Raw genomic sequence first — 19461 nt, 5'->3', positions numbered from 1 at the left:
ACCTAAAATCTTCAGCATACCGTTGAAAACATTTCCACTGCTACGGTGCCTGCCGGCACCAGCACTGTGGTGGTTCGTGCGGTCTGTGTTCGTCCCACTGCTGGCAATGCGATGCGCAAATTGAGATCCCGCAGGGGGCTGCACAGGAGGCTCGTCGGCATTCGTGCTGGAGCTCGACCCATCACCGTCGTCACGGAGACCTGGACGCAAACTGGCCCCACACGCTGCACACACACCATTCTGCTGTCCACCACGCTCCTCGTCCAGATACAGGCATAGCTCCTGCAATTGAAATGAGTTACCAACTTCACTGTAAAGCTCCATGCTGAACTGTTGAAAAATCTTTGTTGAAGAATGACTTCTTCCACACTAGCATTCATTAACAAAGACACATTTAAAGAAACAAAATTTGAAATAGTGCAACATACTTTGAGTGCAATTAAAACAATACAAACAAAAATCATATTTCATTAGGAATATCTGGCCACCTCATCAGTTAAAAGGAGAAATAAATGAGCTAGTCATCTTAAAAACACATTAGGAATTCCACCACACTCTCTTAGAATAGGTACTCTTTAATTACAGTTTACTTGTCCTTTTCCTTCTGGTTGCTATTAAAGAGCTACCTTTGATAAATAGTAGTCTTCCTTTGATAAATATTCAGTTTTATTACTCCTAACTCCTTTGAGGCAATGATGGACGTAGCTGGATAGTAACATGACTTCCAACACACTCTTTTAACCATCAGTTTCATAGTCACTGGTTTCCTCAACACGTTTTTGCAAATCAAATACATATATCATTTCATAACTGCAATACTTGATGTGCTATGTCTAGCATTTTGCCTGAAACTATGTATAACAATAAATCTCTCTCCACCTACTCCTCCATTTCAGCCACACGATTTACAAAGTAACTAACCAGTAATTTGTTACTGATTCAAACCCTCTCTGCATTTAAAATAAAAGCTGTACAGCTTCCTCTTACAATTCGCAGCTGTATTCTTCCTGTCCAACAGAGAACACTGTCAACACTATCCCAGTTTCATCATCTTTTACTTGGTTAGATTTCTTTTTTTCCCTTTCATCACATCTGTTAACTTTATAATATTATTAGCTATTTATCTGCAGCTTCACCTATGTACATGAATGCCACATTTGATGCATTACACACACCTCTTCTTCCCCCTCCCTTTGTTCATTTCCTACCCGTCTCTATTTATCCTCTCCTGAATTTTTCCTTCCATCATATCTATTAAATTTATCATATTATCAGGTTTTTACCTGCAGCTTTGCCCATATACGTGAATGCCACATTTACTACACACTGCACACGTCTCCTCTTCCCCCCCCCCCCCTCTATTCACCTCCTCCTCCCAATCCATCTGGTCACATCTCCTCCTTCCCCTCTATTTGTCCATCTCCTTCTGGCACCCCCTTCCCCCCCAACCAGTCCATCTCCTCCTCCCACAATCTCTCTGTCCATCATCTACTTCCATTTCCTCCTATCCCTTCTTTCTGGCCATCTCATCCCCCTCCTCTCATTATCCATCTCCTCCTCCCTCTCTCTGCTCAGCCATGCCCGTTGGCATATATACCCTTGGAACACATTCCAATACTACCAGCGCAAAAAAAACACACACACACACACACACACACACACACACACACACACACACATTTTTGTATTTGCATATGCTTTCTTGGTCTTCCCAAAGAAGTCAAATTTTTCAGACCTAATTCCTTAAGTACTACTGCCATGCATTTACATTAGTATGTGATTCTTCCCAACTGACAGGAACATAATGAGAAAACACTGTGCCAAGTACCACTATTTTATCCACATCAAGTGTCAATAAGTCCTGATTGATGTAAATGGAGCCTTGCTGTCAGTGACTAAAAAGGGAATGGTGCAATAAGATGTGTCGAAACCTACCCTGAAATTTTTTACACAGGAAAAAGACAAAGTAAGAAATTCACTGTCAAAATCTTAGTTGCTAAGAGGCGCTGAAGTATTTTTTAAAAAAAATGTTGAAGTTACAAATTTTTGCCATGCAAAGAACAGCTTATAACAGCAGTTTGTACAGCCCTGCTCGCCTAATGCGCGAGTCGGCAAATCACTCGCGCAGTGCCGCATATTGGAATTATCCAGAGTTCACAGACACCAATTTTAAGCAGCTGAAGCCTGGTTTACAATGGAACGTATGGAAGCAAACACATGCTAATGAGCATTTGCAGAAAATTCACTACCATTTGCTTGTATATGGGTAGACCCATTTATACTGCAGGGAATGGAAGAGAACCCAAGGTAGTGAGATTGTCTATGAACGCTGTGTTATTAGTTTTTAGTTTTCAGAGCTAATATTCGGCATAAAGGATACAACTGTACTTGTTAGAGCCACAATGCGAAACTCTGCAATTCAATGAGGATTATTTTGTATAGCGAGCACACTGTTCTTGACAAGAGTATGCAAAATGGCACAGTGTAGGAAGAATTTAAGTGTCTCAATTTGTATGGAAGTGTGACAGGCATGGAGATCATGCACTTTACACAGAATTGCATTTCCATATCTCCTTAGTACTGGTCCAAAATTTTCCTTGTACGTCGACAGCTATTTTTCCCTGGCTTCTCATTACCACTGAGGGGAAATTTATAAACAGAACACTAAATACCGATGTCGAGCATCATCTCAGCATTCACTTCTCACAGATGCTGGAGTGGCCACGAAACACATGTGGTTCAGATTCCAAGTTAAACTGCAGATTTCCATTTTCCAATTAGGTAACTGGGGAAGGTTAGGGACACGTACGTTGCTGCAGTGACATCCATTGAAAGATCTGCAAGAGGCCTACCGGGTACACCAGATAGAATTCTCTTTTGCTCGTGCTTGTTAGCTTGTTTGCTCTGGTGAAAAGCTGGCTTAAGCTATACAAACATCTTTTTGAACAACTTCATATCGACAGTTCAATTCTTGCTCATTTAATTCTGATAAAAGAGGTGAGCAGGGAAAATAAACTCATGGCAGTGTTTGATGTCGCAGGCGACTTCCATCAATGAGGATTTGTAATTTGTTGAAATGAAATGTGTCTTGCACTACTACATTTTATAGCAAGTTCTGTAGTCTATTCCTTATAATAATGTTTGAATGTTGTACATTTCACTATTAGTGAAACAGTTCTTTGTTTATTCCCTGAAGGCGTCATAAAAATGCGAAGTGTCTATTGAATGAAAAAAACAAACATGTTTCTTGCACCAAGCACACCAGACAAAGGAAAAATTGGTGCAGTCAGACACTTCGCAGTAACCACTAGTTTTATTTAGAAAAAACTGGGATGTAGTCAGAAATGGTTCCGGCCATTGTTCTGCATACTGCACTGCATACCAGGCATATTTGATTAAATTCATAAAGTGTGGTGAAGAAAACTGGTAATGCACAAATGATTGGAGCTTAAGAATACCGTTCTGTTGACAAACCTGAAACGAGAGAGAGGTATCAGAAATTATGTTGTCTGATAATTTCCTGAAAAATGCTTTCCACTGTTGAAAAAATTCTTTATCGAGAGGTTGACTCACACTAGTAGTTTCAGGCAGAATCCACATTACATCCACAGATTTTCGTCATCTGCCACAAAAACAGAGGTGTCATTATGTCCAGACCATGAAACCAAAAAATGTAATGAATTAGTTTCTGCAACTGGTAGGAATACGTTTTGAACGAAATGTTGAAAATTATTCTTTCCCATTTTTCCAGATTTTGATACATCGATTACAAGATTTTTTTTTTTCAAACTAAAGTCAATTTTTTATTTTTGGTCCTAATTTGCTTGCGGTTCTTGAAGACAGATATACAGCTGTGGAAACAGTAAACCATTCATACTTATCACAGGCTTTATCATATATGAATGTGTCATTGCAATCATTGATTGGGCAACCAACTCAGTCTTTTTCTCACCCTGAAATGATAAAGTGCAGTGTGCACGCAGTTCTTTTATGAAACCTGACTGATCAGCAATATAAACAGCAGTCGCGGGGATAACAGCAAATCTTGTCTTTACATCAGCTATGAATTTCTCTATCGCACTGTCTATCACTGGCAGCTGCTGTACATGTTTATGTAACATAAACTTGGTAATTTTGCAACTTCCTATTCTGTACGATTTCTTGAACCTGTGTAGTCAGGTAGACAAAGCCTGGAAATTAGTAATGTTCATGCCAGATGCAATTCGGAGGGACCAGTCTTTTAGATCTCCATCGGTAACGGTTCTGAATCTTTCAAACAGTTTTTCATTTGGATGGTTTCAGGTTTCCATTTCGCACATATTTCTTACTTCATGTAATTCATCCTTCCATCTGTAGAGTTCAAGCTCTGATTTTAGGAAATGAAAACACCTTTGCACACTGCGTAACTTCAAGCGTTTTTCCCTCCTTAACCAATGTTTCACTGCCTTTCCTTCATTGCTGAAATCTGTTGCAGTACATTTATTTATTTAAGGCTTGGAAGGTATTCTTCTTCAGAACTGTTACTGACACAACTGAGGTTGTCCGAATCACAATTCATGGAATCGTCACAGTTATTTCCACAATTTCAAACAAAATGTCAATATCATTCGAATGAATGACAAGGAAATCAACTAACAAATGACACATATGTACATCCTCGAGAAAAGTAGGTGATTTCGGCTGGAAACCATGTTCTTCATATTTCATCATCACTAAATTGAGAATGTTAGTTGGATTCTACATTACTATGAAACTGGAAGAAAAACAAGGTACTATTAGCAGGTATGCCTTATGAAAGCACAATAAATATTAATTCAGCTTTATCTGTATTATCAATACTTACCAGTACTGAAAATGCAACTAATAATTTGTAATAGACGTTACTACATCTACATCTACATCTATACTCCGCGAGCCACCTTACGGTGTGTGGCGGAGGGTACTTATTGTACCACTATCTGATCCCCCCTTCCCTGTTCCATTCACGAATTGTGCGTGGGAAGAACGACTGCTTGTAAGTCTCCGTATTTGCTCTAATTTCTCGGATCTTTTCGTTGTGATCATTACGCGAGATATATGTGGGCGGTAGTAATATGTTGCCCATCTCTTCCCGGAATGTGCTCTCTCATAATTTCGATAATAAACCTCTCCGTATTGCGTAACGCCTTTCTTGAAGTGCCCGCCACTGGAGCTTGTTCAGCATCTCCGTAACGCTCTCGCGCTGACTAAATGTCCCCATGACGAATCGCGCTGCTTTTCGCTGGATCATGTCTATCTCTTCTATTAATCCAACCTGGTAAGGGTCCCATACTGATGAGCAATACTCAAGAATCGGAGGAACAAGCGTTTTGTAAGCTACTTCTTTCGTCGATGAGTCACATTTTCTTAGAATTCTTCCTATGAATCTCAACCTGGTGCCTGCTTTTCCCACTATTTGTTTTATGTGATCATTCCACTTCAGATCGCTCCGGATAGTAACTCCTAAGTATTTTACGGTCGTTACCGCTTCCAATGATTTACCACCTATGGCATAATCGTACTGGAATGGATTTCTGCCCCTATGTATGCGCATTATATTACATTTATCTACGTTTAGGAAAAGCTGCCAGCTGTCGCACCATTCATTAATCCTCTGCAGGTCTTCCTGGAGTACGTACGAGTCTTCTGATGTTGCTACTTTCTTGTAGACAACCGTGTCATCTGCAAATAGCCTCACGGAGCTACCGATGTTGTCAACTAAGTCATTTATGTATATTGTAAACAATAAAGGTCCTATCACGCTTCCTTGCGGTACTCCCGAAATTACCTCTACATCTGCAGATTTTGAACCGTTAAGAATGACATGTTGTGTTCTTTCTTCTAGGAAATCCTGAATCCAATCACAAACCTGGTCCGATATTCCGTAAGCTCGTATTTTTTTCACTAAACGTAAGTGCGGAACCGTATCAAATGCCTTCCTGAAGTCCAGGAATACGGCATCAATCTGCTCGCCAGTGTCTACGGCACTGTGAATTTCTTGGACAAATAGGGCGAGCTGAGTTTCACATGATCTCTGTTTGCGGAATCCATGTTGGTTATGATGAAGGAGATTTGTATTATCTAAGAACGTCATAATACGAGAACATAAAACATGTTCCATTATTCTACAACAGATTGACGTAAGCGAAATAGGCCTATAATTATTCGCATCTGATTTATGACCCTTCTTGAAAATGGGAACGACCTGCGCTTTCTTCCAGTCGCTAGGTACTTTACGTTCTTCCAGAGATCTACGATAAATTGCTGATAGAAAGGGGGCAAGTTCTTTAGCATAATCACTGTAGAATCTTACGGGTATCTCGTCTGGTCCGGATGCTTTTCCGCTACTAAGTGATAGCAGTTGTTTTTCAATTCCGATATCGTTTATTTCAATATTTTCCATTTTGGCGTCCGTGCGACGGCTGAAGTCAGGAACCGTGTTACGATTTTCCGCAGTGAAACAGTTTCGGAACACTGAATTCAGTATTTCTGCCTTTCTTCGGTCGTCCTCTGTTTCGGTGCCATCGTGGTCAACGAGTGACTGAATAGGGGATTTAGATCCGCTTACCGATTTTACATATGACCAAAACTTTTTAGGGTTCTTGTTTAGATTGTTTGCCAATGTTTTATGTTCGAATTCGTTGAATGCTTCTCTCATTGCTCTCTTTACGCTCTTTTTCGCTTCGTTCAGCTTTTCCTTATCAGCTATGATTCGACTACTCTTAAACCTATGATGAAGCTTTCTTTGTTTCCGTAGTACCTTTCGTACATGATTGTTATACCACGGTGGATCTTTCCCCTCGCTTTGGACCTTAGTCGGTACGAACTTATCTAAGGCGTACTGGACGATGTTTCTGAATTTTTTCCATTTTTGTTCCACATCCTCTTCCTCAGAAATGAACGTTTGATGGTGGTCACTCAGATATTCTGCGATTTGTGCCCTATCACTCTTGTTAAGCAAATATATTTTCCTTCCTTTCTTGGCATTTCTTATTACACTTGTAGTCATTGATGCAACCACTGACTTATGATCACTGATACCCTCTTCTACATTCACGGAGTCGAAAAGTTCCGGTCTATTTGTTGCTATGAGGTCTAAAACGTTAGCTTCACGAGTTGGTTCTCTAACTATCTGCTCGAAGTAATTCTCGGACAAGGCAGTCAGGATAATGTCACAAGAGTCTCTGTCCCTGGCTCCAGTTCTGATTGTGTGATTATCCCATTCTATACCTGGTAGACTGAAGTCTCCCCCCTATTACAATAGTATGATCACGAAACTTCTTCACGACGTTCTGCAGGTTCTCTCTGAGGCACTCAACTACTACGGTTGCTGATGCAGGTGGTCTATAGAAGCATCCGACTATCATATCTGACCCACCTTTGATACTTAACTTAACCCAGATTATTTCACATTCGCATTCGCTAATAACTTCACTGGATATTATTGAATTCTTTACTGCTATAAATACTCCTCCACCATTGGCGTTTATCCTATCCTTGCGGTATATATTCCATTCTGTGTCTAGGATTTCGTTACTGTTCACTTCCGGTTTTAACCAACTTTCCGTTCCTAATACTATATGCGCACTATTTCCTTCAATAAGCGATACTAATTCAGGAACCTTGCCCTGGATACTCCTGCAGTTTACCAATATTACGTTAACTTTTCCTGTTTTGAGTGGCTAATTTCAGAGAACAATAACTGTGAACTGTAATGTCAGAGAAACTGTCAACTAATGGTAACCTGAAATGGCCTTTACAAATTATGATCAGTTTGTGTCATGTTTCCTGTTTACAAATGTACCACTGACTTCAGCTGTGTGTGCACCTAGTTGCACATGCACAGTTGCTACAGTGCCAGTAGGTGTGTACATTTGTACCATCAACTGGTGTGCTTCGAATTTGGAAACTTTCAGCTATTTTTTTAATACTTGACATGCCTCTTAGCAGTTAAAATTTTGACAATGCTCTTCTTTCGTTGTCTTCTTCCAGCATAAAAAATTTCAGGGTAGTTTTTGACATGTCTTATTGGACCATTCCCTGGTAAGTTTCATCACATATCACGATAAACTGCCAAATGATAGTAAGCAACTTGGTAACCTTAGGACAAAGGCTGCATACAACGTTTGTTTTAGAAAAAATCAGCTACCCAGTCTACTCACTTCACAGTAAAGTGTCTGCAATGTTGAAGTATAAGGATAGACCAAACACAGAGCATTCACAATCAAACCAAAATTATGCAAAAATGTTGCAGAATCCAATCAGACACGATACATTTAATTCATAAGACCTAAAGCTAAACTCCTCTACATTAGACCTTTGTGTACATATAGCATAGGATACTTTAATCTTCTTCAATCTGCATGTTGTTGTTATAGCCACTTCAGGTGTTTGTTAATGGCAAGTGTAGAAACTTGGAAGAACAATTACACATTCACACAAGGTGCATGTGCGGACACATGCGCTCTTGCTTGCTTGTGTGAATGAGTGCACACTTCTCTTTTCTGAAGCTAATGAGTAACGGCCTTTTCATCGTGACTGTCTGCAACTCGTGTCATCTTCACGATGAGCAGAAATTTGACATTTTCATAATATTGTTGCTTTTCCAGCCTGGACTTTCCACTGTTTGAAAACTTGGAAGAAAATACACGAAAGAGAAATGTATGGTGCAAGGGGTGCAAGAAACGGTTATCAAAGAGAAGAAAATTTGCTCATACTAAACTACTTTTATAATTGAAGCCTTTTGGCCTCCCAACCCCCCCCCCCCCCACCTTAAGACTTTTAAAATTAGTTTAGGACTGAGAAAGAAAATTTTATCTGCAATTTTGTAAGCAGCCATTTCCCAGATTATTATTATTGTTGTTGTTGTTGTTGTTGTGGTCTTCAGTCCTGAGTCTGGTTTGATGCAGCTCCCCATGCTACTCTATCCTGTGCAAGCTGCTTCATCTCCCAGTACGTACTGCAGCCTACATCCTGCTTAGTGTATTCATCTCTTGGTCTCCCTCTACGATTTTTACCCTCCACGCTGCCCTCCAATACTAAATTGGTGATCCCTTGATGCCTCAGAACATGTCCTACCAATCGATCCCTTCTTCTAGTCAACTTGTGCCACAAACTCCTCTTCTCCCCAATTCTATTCAGTACCTCCTCATTAGTTATGTGATCTACCCATCTAATCTTCAGCATTCTTCTGTAGCACCACATTTCAAAAGCTTCTATTCTCTTCCTGTCCAAACTATTTATCGTCCATGTTTCACTTCCATACATGGCTACACTCCATACAAATACTTTCAGAAACGACTTTCTTACACTTAAATCTATACTCAATGTTAACAAATTTCTCTTCTTCAGAAACGCTTTCCTTGCCATTGACAGCCTACATTTTATATCCTCTCTACTTCGACCATCATCAGTTATTTTACTCCCCAAATAGCAAAACTCCTTTACTACTTTAAGTGTCTCATTTCCTAATATAATTCCCTCAGCATCACCCGACTTAATTCGACTACATTCCATTATCCTCATTTTGCTTTTGTTGATGTTCCTCTTATATCCTCCTTTCAAGACACTGTCCATTCCGTTCAATTGCTCTTCCAAGTCCTTTGCTGTCTCTGATAGAATTACAATGTCATCGGCGAACCTAAAAGTTTTTATTTCTTCTCCATGGATTTTAATAGCTACTCCGAATTTTTCTTTTATTTCCTTTACTGCTTGCTCAATATACAGATTGAATAATATTGGGGAGAGGCTACAACCCTGTCTCACTTCCATCCCAACCACTGCTTCCCTTCCACACCCCTTGACTCTTATAACTGCCATCTGGTTTCTGTACAAATTGTAAATAGCCTTTCGCTCCCTGTATTTTATCCCTGCCACCTTCAGAATTTGAAAGAGAGTATTCCAGTCAACATTGTCAAAACTTTTCTCTAAGTCTACAAATGCTAGAAACGTAGGTTTGCCTTTTCTTAATCTATCTTCTAAGATAAGCAGTAGGGTCAGTATTGCCTCACGTGTTCCAACATCTCTATGGAATCCAAACTGATCTTCCCAGAGGTCGGCTTCTACCAGTTTTTCCATTCGTCTGTAAAGAATTCGTGTTAGTATTTTGCAGCCGTGGCTTATTAAACTGATAGTTCGGTAATTTACACATCTCTCAACACCTGCTTTCTTTGGGATTGGAATTATTATACAGGGTGATTCAAAAAGAATACCACAACTTTAGGAATTTAAAACTCTATCTGTCGGCGAATTAAGGGAGCTATAAAGTTTCATTTAGTTGAGCATTTGTTCACTTGAGGCGCTGTTGACTAGGCGTCAGCGTCAGTTGATGCTAAGATGCGATGGATCGGCCGCCAGGCAGCCCGTGACAGAGCACTTCATCACTGGCCTCCATGAAGCCCTGATCTTACCCCCTGCGATTTTTTCTTATGGGGGTATGTTAAGGATATGGTGTTTCGGCCACCTCTCCCAGCCACCATTGATGATTTGAAACGAGAAATAACAGCAGCTATCCAAACTGTTACGCCTGATATGCTACAGAGAGTGTGGAACGAGTTGGAGTATCGGGTTGATATTGCTCGAGTGTCTGGAGGGGGCCATATTGAACATCTCTGAACTTGTTTTTGAGTGAAAAAAAAACCTTTTTAAATACTCTTTGTAATGATGTATAACAGAAGGTTATATTATGTTTCTTTCATTAAATACACATTTTTAAAGTTGTGGTATTCTTTTTGAATCACCCTGTATTCTTCTTGAAGTCTGAGGGTATTTTGCCTGTCTCACACATTTTGCTCACCAGATGGTAGAGATTTGTCAGGACTGGCTCTCCCAAGGCTGTCAGTAGTTCTAATGGAATGTTGTCTACTCCGGGGGCCTTGTTTCGACTTAGGTCTTTCAGTGCTCTGTCAAACTCTTCACGCAGTATCATATCTCCCATTTCATCTTCATCTGCATCCTCTTCCATTTCCATAATATTGCCCTCAAGTACATCGCCCTTGTATAGACCATCGATATACTCCTTCCACCTTTCTGCTTTCCCTTCTTTGCTTAGAACTGGGTTTCCATCTGAGCTCTTGAGATTCATACAAGTGGTTCTCTTTTCTCCAAAGGTCTCTCTAATTTTCCTGTAGGCAGTATCTATCTTACCCCTAGTGAGATAAACCTCTATATCTTTACATTTGTCCTCTAGCCATCCCTGCTTAGCCAGTTTGCAATTCCTGTCGATCTCATTTTTGAGACGTTTGTATTCCTTTTTGCCTGCTTCATTTACTGCATTTTTATATTTTCTCCTTTCATCAATTAAATTCAATATTTCTTCTGTTACCCAAGGATTTCTACTAGCCCTCGTCTTTTTACCTAATTGATCCTCTGCTGCCTTCACTACTTCATCCCTCAAAGCTACCCATTCTACTTCTACTGTATTTCTTTCCCCCATTCTTGTCAGTTGTTCCCTTATGCTCTCCCTGAAACTCTCTACAACCACTGGTTCTTTCAGTTTATCCAGGCCCCATCTCCTTAAATTCCCACCTTTTTGCAGTTTCTTCAGTTTTAATCTACAGTTCATAACCAATATATTGTGGTCAGAGTGCACATCTGCCCCTGGAAATGTCTTACAATTTAAAACCTGGTTCCTAAATCTCTGTCTTACCATTATATAATCTATCTGAAACCTGTCAGTATCTCCGGGTTTCTTCCATGTATACAACCTTCTTTTATGATTCTTGAACCAAGTGTTAGCTATGATTAATTTATGCTCTGTGCAAAATTCTACCAGACGGCTTCCTCTTTCATTTCTTATCCCCAGTCCATATTCACTTACTACGTTTCCTTCTCTTCCTTTTCCTACTATCGAGTTCCAGTCACCCATGACTATTAAATTATTGTCTCCCTTCACTAACTGAATAATTTCTTTTATCTCATCATACATTTCTTCAATTTCTTCGTCATCTCCAGAGCTAGTTGGCATATAAACTTTTACTACTGTAGTAGGCGTGGGCTTCGTGTCTGTCTTGGCCACAAGAAGGCGTTCACTATGCTGTTTGTAGTAGCTTACCTGAGCTCCTATTTTTTTTTATTCATTATTAAACCTACTTCTGCATTACCCCTATTTGATTTTGTATTTATAATCCTGTATTCACCTGACCATAAGTCTTGTTCCTCCTGCCACCAAACTTCACTAATTCCACTATATCTAACTGTAACCTATCCATTTCCCTTTTTAAATTTACTAACCTACCTGCCCAATTAAGGGATCTGACATTACACGCTCCGATCTGTAGAATGCTAGTTTTCTTTCTCCTCTTGAGTAGTCCCCGCCCGGAGATCCGAATGGGGGACTATTTTACCTCCGGAATATTTTACCCAAGAGGACGCCATCATCATTCCCAGATTAAATATAATCAAAGGGCCATACTGAGATAAAAGTGTGAGACAATAAAAATTTACTTTACACTTTATAAATTGTCACAACTTCAAGTAGTAGATGCCGGCAACAAACACTTCCCAACTTTGTTGAGACCTTGTAATCATTTCCTGTCTTTATTTTTATATGCGCTTAACATAGTATTATTTTCTTGAAAATATCATTGTGATGATCACTTCAGTCTCCCTCAATTTTATCAACAGTCTTGCATATCTGTCTTTTTTATTTTTCCCTTTATGTTCTTTTCAATTTATTTGCTGAAGTCACGCCTTAATATCTCTCTTTTATTTGTAGTATCCTCAGAACACTATTGACAGAAGACACAGCCAAAGCTTGTGTAAAACTTCAAGGCCGATGAAGCTTGTGAGCAGTCAATAGGGCCAAACTACATATGGTATAAATTGTGTCTATCAAGGTCTCACACAATGATGGACTGAAATTGCTCTATACCAGGGGTCATATGTAATCCTAACAACAAGCAGAATCAATTTCCTGCATGGTGAAAATCTGCTTCTGCATGGAGAAAAGCAGCTTCAACCTTTGGAATCAAAAACTGAAATGCCACTCTTCACATGCCTTGTGTTAGTCTGCTGCACTGTAGTTACAAAAATTGCCAATTGTTTCAAAGCTTCTTGTAATATCTTCACAACTGCCAAACACACGAGACATTTCTTAATCTCCTTTTTACAGAAAGCTGTGGAACCAATACCTCAGAAATTTCAAATACATCCTTTTCATTCATTGTTACATTTCACCCTGGATTTTTCATTGTTTGGTTTAAATTTACAGTACTTTTATTTTGTGAATTTTTCTGCATTTAAGAGAAAAGGCCAAGACACTTTGAGCTTCTAATTGCTAAAAATATAATATTTTTTATGTATAGGTGTAGAACTGGACAAGATGTGAAGGCTTGCTTCACTTTAATTTACTCTCAGTATTCCTAAGTATCTGTTTCCCATGAGAACAACTACGATGGAGTCATTTCTAATGGCTGACGGTTACCTCTACACAATTTGAAGCACTGGTATTATCATTCTCTGAAAATTATTTCAAGCAGTTAGTTCATGAGCACACTTGAATAGTAAATGGTCGTGGAAACACTCCTGACCTCTTAGCAACAAATAATCCTGAGGCAATAACAAGCATCAAAATGGATACAGAAATTAGTGAACACAGGGTTGACATAGTGGGTCTGAAGACTGTAGATCCCAAAGCCACCAGAAATAAACAAAAACTATATCTATTCAAAAAAGCAGATAAAAAATATGTTTGATGTCTTCCTCAGAGACAATCTCCACACCTTCCAAATTAACACTGTAAGTGTAGACCAGATGTGGCTTGAACTCACAGAAATAATGTTAACAGATATTGAGAGATTTATACCAAATAAATTAACAAATTATGGAGCTGATCCCGCATGGTACACAAAACAAGTCAGAACACCGTTGCAGAAACAACGACAAATGCATGCCAAATTTAAACGAATGCAAAATCCCCAATACTGGTTATCTTTTACATAAGCTTGATATTTAGCACAGACTTCAATGTGAGATGCTTATGACAGCTTCCACAATGAACTAAATCTGGCAGAAAATCCAAAGAGATTCTGGTCATATGTAAAGTATGGTAGTAGCAAGACACAATCAATGGCTTGTCTGCACGACAGCAGTGGTAGTACTATCAATGACACTGCTGCTGAAGCAGAAGTACCAAACACAGCCTTCCGAAATTCCCTCACAAAACAAGTCGAAGTACGAGGGTTATTCAATGATTAAAGAGACAAATTGGCCTGGGGAAAAAAGTGTTTATTTTTACAAAACAACACTTTTCCTACTTTTCAACATAATACCCTTGAACATTTATGTACTTGTTACAACAATCTACAAGCTTTTTTTTTTTTTTTAATTCTGGCTGCAAAGAACTCTTTATCTTCATGTTTGAACCAATTTCCCACAAACTTTTTCACATCCTCATTGTTCTGGAACTTCTTCCCATGTAATGCCTCCTTCAGTGCACCAAACAAATGGAAATCACTAGGTGCTTAATCAGGACTGTAAGGGGGATGAGGCAGTACTTCCCAACCCATTTTGTCGATGGTTTCACAAGTTAGTTGAGCAATAAGAGGTCGTGCATTGTCATGATGGAGAATCGCACATCTCTGACATCCATGACGTCTCTCTCTCATGGCTGGCTTCACCTTGTTTAAAAGCAGATCTGAGTAGTATTGGCTGTTCACAGTATGCTGCTCTTCGAGATAATCACAAAAAACTGGATCTTCAGCATCCAAAAACACTGTCAACATGAATTTCCCGTCTGATGCTTGGGTTTTCAATTTTTTTTTTTTTTTTTTTTTGGACAGGTGAGTTGGTGTGCTTTCACACCATACTTTGTCTTTCTGATTCTGCCTCACAACAGTGAACCTAAGTTTCATCTCAAGTTAAAATTTTGTTGAGCAACTGCTCACCTTCTCTATCATAACGTTCCTTTAGCTTTATGCACACTCTCAATCTTGTTTCCTTGTGTAGCCGCGTCAACACCTTTGGGACCCATCTTGCACATGTTTTGCGGTACTTCAGCTTCTTACATATGATGTTATGAATTTTACCAGTACTAACTTGAACCTTATTGAATAATGTCATCAATTGGACTTTCAAGTGAGGGAGCTGAAACTGCAACTGATCAGCCAGGACGGTGTTCGTCAGTCACCGAGTCACGACTATTTTTGAACTGCTCTACCCACTTGTAAAAATTTGCATGAGCATAAACTTTAGACATTTTACAGTATATATTCACTGGTTTTTCGCCTTCAGCATATGAAAAATGAACAACAGAACATTTCAAGTGGACTTGCCATCTTGAAATATATTTTTGAAATTATTGAATAACCCTTGTACATATCCCAGAATTCAAATCAAGAAATAACAACAAATCCTTTGCTCCACATTTTACACCGATTAGACTCCTTTCAAAGTTTTCTGATGAAATAGTCCCATTGTTAAGTACAGGGCTATTAATCATCTACAATCTCTCGTTTGACAAAAGGCCCATACCAAGATCACCCCAATATTCAAGAAAGGTAATATGAGTAATCCACATAATTACAGGCCCTTGTCATTAACATTGCCAAGTGCTGAGTACTATCAACAAGGGATTTCAAATTTATTCCACATTTATAGATTCCCAGAAGACTTTTGACACCATACCTAATGAGCAGCTTGTAATCAAATTGTGTGCTTATGGAATATTGTCTCAGTTATATGACTGGATTTGTGATTTCCTGTCAAAGAGGTCACAGTTCGTAGTAACTGTAGGAAAGTCATCAAGTAAAGCAGAACTGATTTCTGGCATTCTCCATGGTAGTGTTATATGTCCCCTGCTGTTCCTTATCTTTATAAACCATTTAAGGGGCTCCGGAACGCCCTATACTTGCAATGTTAAAATAACGCTTATAAATTACATCTTCCCTCACAAAGTATTTGAGGTAGGAAGTTGAACTTTTTACAGATTATTTATTGGAATATGGCCTACAACTTAACACAGGGATTTTACAAAATTTTAGTTCAGTTATTAAAGATGATTTTTTTTCAATTGTAATGAAAATTCACAACATTTTTTTGCAATTTTTTATTTATATATTCAAAAATATACAGTTTTTTGGAAAAAAAGGCTGTGTTAAATTATGCAGAAGGTACTGTGTAACATTTACTGAAAGTTTGAAACAAATATGTTTGGAAGATCCTTAGAAAACATGTAATTAGTATGAGAAAATAAAAGTTTTGGGAATCGAGCGACAAAGATTGGATTAACTTTTTAGTGCATTCCAGGTTCATAGGATGGATTATCTTCATCCTCTGCAAACTCCTCCTCCAGCTTCCTCTTGTTCCTCCTCCTGTTTACTCTTGCTTGTACTTCTAGACTCTTTACAGCCCTGTCTGCAGCCCGAAGGCGTTCCTTGTATAAAGCAAGCATCGCTCGTACCATGTTAGAACCTATCTTCATTCCCATATTTCTAAATACCTTGCACCTTACAAAGTTGCCATCATTGAAAGTTGCAACAGCATCATATACACCAAAGTGAAGTGTTTCTATTCCAACAAATACAGTCTTGGGGATTCTCGACCATATATCACTATTTACACTTTCATTGGGGTTTTGAGTTTTTCCGTTAATACACTTTTTCAACAGTTCAGGTGCTGCTAAGTCTCTGAAAACAGGTTTTATCACCTCCATTATTGCATGAGGCAGACTATGCTTATGAGTGTACACTTCACCAGTTAGCAATCCTTTGTTATATTTACACCAACTGTCTTCTTCTTTGGGACACAAGCTATGTTGGGGATTTTCATCGTCTTTATTGTTTACAGTAATAACACATACCTTTGGCTTTCCAACATTTCTCCTTTTCTTAAAAGCCTTCAGAGGATTTCTAATAACTTTACTTTTAATCATTATTATACTTCAACAAAACAGAGACTCAAACAACAGAATTAATTACGAATATTTTCGAGATAACGACAGAGTAAATAAACATGAAACAATCGACAATCACACCAGCGATATATATTGAACCATCACAGGTTAGCCACAACACATACTTTATCTCACATCACTAAAATGTACCTGATGAACACGGGCGTTAATAATAACACCATTTGACAGCAGTTTAACAGCGCCACAGTGGGTCACGCCCATGTAGAACACATTTCAAAAAAAAATTAAAAATAGTTGTAGTCTTTGGAATTGAATAAATTATATATCTATTAAAAGGTAATAGTCTGCAGATTCAGAAAACGCAAAAAAAGTAAAAATTGAACTTTTCATGATTTTGAGCCTTTCCGGAGCCCCTTAAGAGACAATCTGAGAAGCTGTCTGATGTTTGCTGATGAAGTTGTTGTTTATCATCTATGACGAAATAAATCTCGGGTGAACAACCTGGTATGAGTGTGCATAGGAGACAATGTTTCGGCAATCGACCACATTGCCATCATCACGTGCGCTGATGTACTGACCGCTAGTGGGCCGGCGCCAGGTAAATATAGGACAATCTCCCTCCTTCCTCAGGTGCTTCCTATGAGTCGGTGCGGTCCGCACCCCGCGTGCGGTCCAGGTACAGCGTCTGTTCTCCAGCCGCCTGGGTGCTGCGTCCTAGGTCTTCTCGTTCAGGAGGATCTGCTGGCACCGCTCTCGTTACTCTTCCCTCCTCCCCCGAAGTTGGTACATTCTGGGAAATAACCTTTTTCTTCTTAATCTGGGTGATCTCGGGTTCCCACGCCTTGCTAAGGATGTAACCGCTGTCACGATTTAGTTGTGGCTCCCTTACTCTAATCTCAATGGCTTCTTTGATGACACAGTCCCAGTATTTGGAAATCTGTGTCGGGACTTTGGTTTGGTCATAATCCATGGGGACTTTGGTTTGGTCATAATCCATGCTGTGGAGTTCCGACAGGCAATGCTCAGCGATTACCGACTTACTGGGCTGTTGCAGTCTAGTGTGCCGTTGATGTTCTTGGCATCGGTCCTCAATGGTATGAATTGTCTGACCTATATATACACTCCCACATTGGTAAGGTATCTGATAAACCCCTGCTTTACGTAGACCAAGGTTGTCCTTGACACTACCAGAAGGCTCTTGGTTTTGCTTGGAGGACGGAAGATGGTTTTCACTTGGTGTTTACATAAAATACGTCCAGTTTTTCTGGATAAGGCCCCCACAAAACAGAATAATAGCCAATGCCGCCTCCTCCTGAGGTTCATCCTTAGTTTCTGCCGGTGCTGCATGTGTGGGATGTAGAGCCTTCCGAATTTGCCCTTTCTTGTAACCGTTCCTCTGAAACACGGTCTTCAGATGGTCCAATTCTTGTTGGAGACTGTCCCTGTCGGAGATGGTGTGAGCTCTGTGTACAAGAGTTTTGAGCACGCCATTCCTTTGGGCCGGGTGGTGGCAGCTATCCGCATGTAGGTACAAATATTCTTCCTATACACGCTGTGGCCCAAAGTGCCATCAGCTCGTCTTCTAATCAAAACATCTAGGAAATGGAGCATCCATCCGTTTCCATCTCCATGGTGAACTTAATATTCTGGTGTCTGGAGTTGAGATATGTGAGGAAGTCTGCCAGTTTATCTCTTCCATGTGGCAAGATAACGAAGGTATCATCCACATATCTAAAGAAACAGGTGGGTTTTAGATGTGCTGATTCAAGAGCTTCCTCCTCGAAATGTTCCATGTACATATTTGCAACAATGGGTGAGAGTGGGCTCCCAATGGCTACTCCTTCTGTCTGCTCGTAGTATTCACCGTCAAATAAGAAGTAAATTGATGTCAGAACATATCTGAAAAGGTTGGTGGTCTCTTCATCAAATTTCTGGCTGAGTTCCAAGGATTCTTGTAAGGGAACTTTAGTGAATAGAGATACCATGTCGAAGCTCACCAGTATGTCAGATTCCTTAAGCGTAAGGTTGTTGACGTGTCCCAGGAAATCCATGGAGTTACGGATATGGTGTGTACATCTCCCAACGTAAGGGCTAAGCAGTTGTTTGAGGTGCTTGGTGAAAAGGTATGTTGGGGCACCAATATTGCTGACAATGGGACGTAAAGGAATCGATTCCAAGTTTGGACACATATTGGAGAAATAACCTTCTGATGGCAGCGGAAAGACCATCATCAATCTCACTAACAAGGAACTGGATGATGACGCTATTTCGGTTCTTAAGAAAGGATTGTCCTATGCACACATCTGTAAAATTGTAGACTGTGTTACCTGAGATCTGAGAGCTATGTGCTACATAAATGAAGAATGCGTCTATTCAGGGGCATGTTGTTGTTGAATTCTGAACTGGCAGAAACCTTGATGGATAAAAAACTGGTATGACTTATGACCTCTTTGAGCAAGAAGGCTTCAGCCACTGATATAGCAATTTCCAATGTTTGCTACAAAATGGGCACTTCCTACACAACTGGCACAGAATGTATGGATACAAATAAGCCTTAAGCCAAAACTGAGAGTCTCAGGACCACAGTTGAG

At 39.6% G+C, this 19461-nt stretch overlaps 1 protein-coding gene across 1 annotated transcript in view; it reads right to left on the bottom strand.

Annotated features, from left to right (window-relative positions):
• The window catches only part of LOC126194960 (coiled-coil domain-containing protein 85C), a 90616-nt gene that overhangs the window by 46744 nt on the left and 24411 nt on the right, over positions 1 to 19461 (bottom strand). The window contains exon 3 of the mRNA XM_049933353.1: positions 21 to 282. Within this exon, the coding sequence (XP_049789310.1) occupies positions 21 to 282 (262 nt within the window). The remainder of the gene's footprint in view (positions 1 to 20; positions 283 to 19461) is intronic.

This window comes from Schistocerca nitens, chromosome 7, assembly GCF_023898315.1.
Source record: "Schistocerca nitens isolate TAMUIC-IGC-003100 chromosome 7, iqSchNite1.1, whole genome shotgun sequence".
NCBI classification, from domain to species: domain Eukaryota; kingdom Metazoa; phylum Arthropoda; class Insecta; order Orthoptera; family Acrididae; genus Schistocerca; species Schistocerca nitens.
The sequence above is the reverse complement of the archived record's forward strand: the minus strand, read 5'-3'. Positions and strand labels throughout refer to the sequence as shown.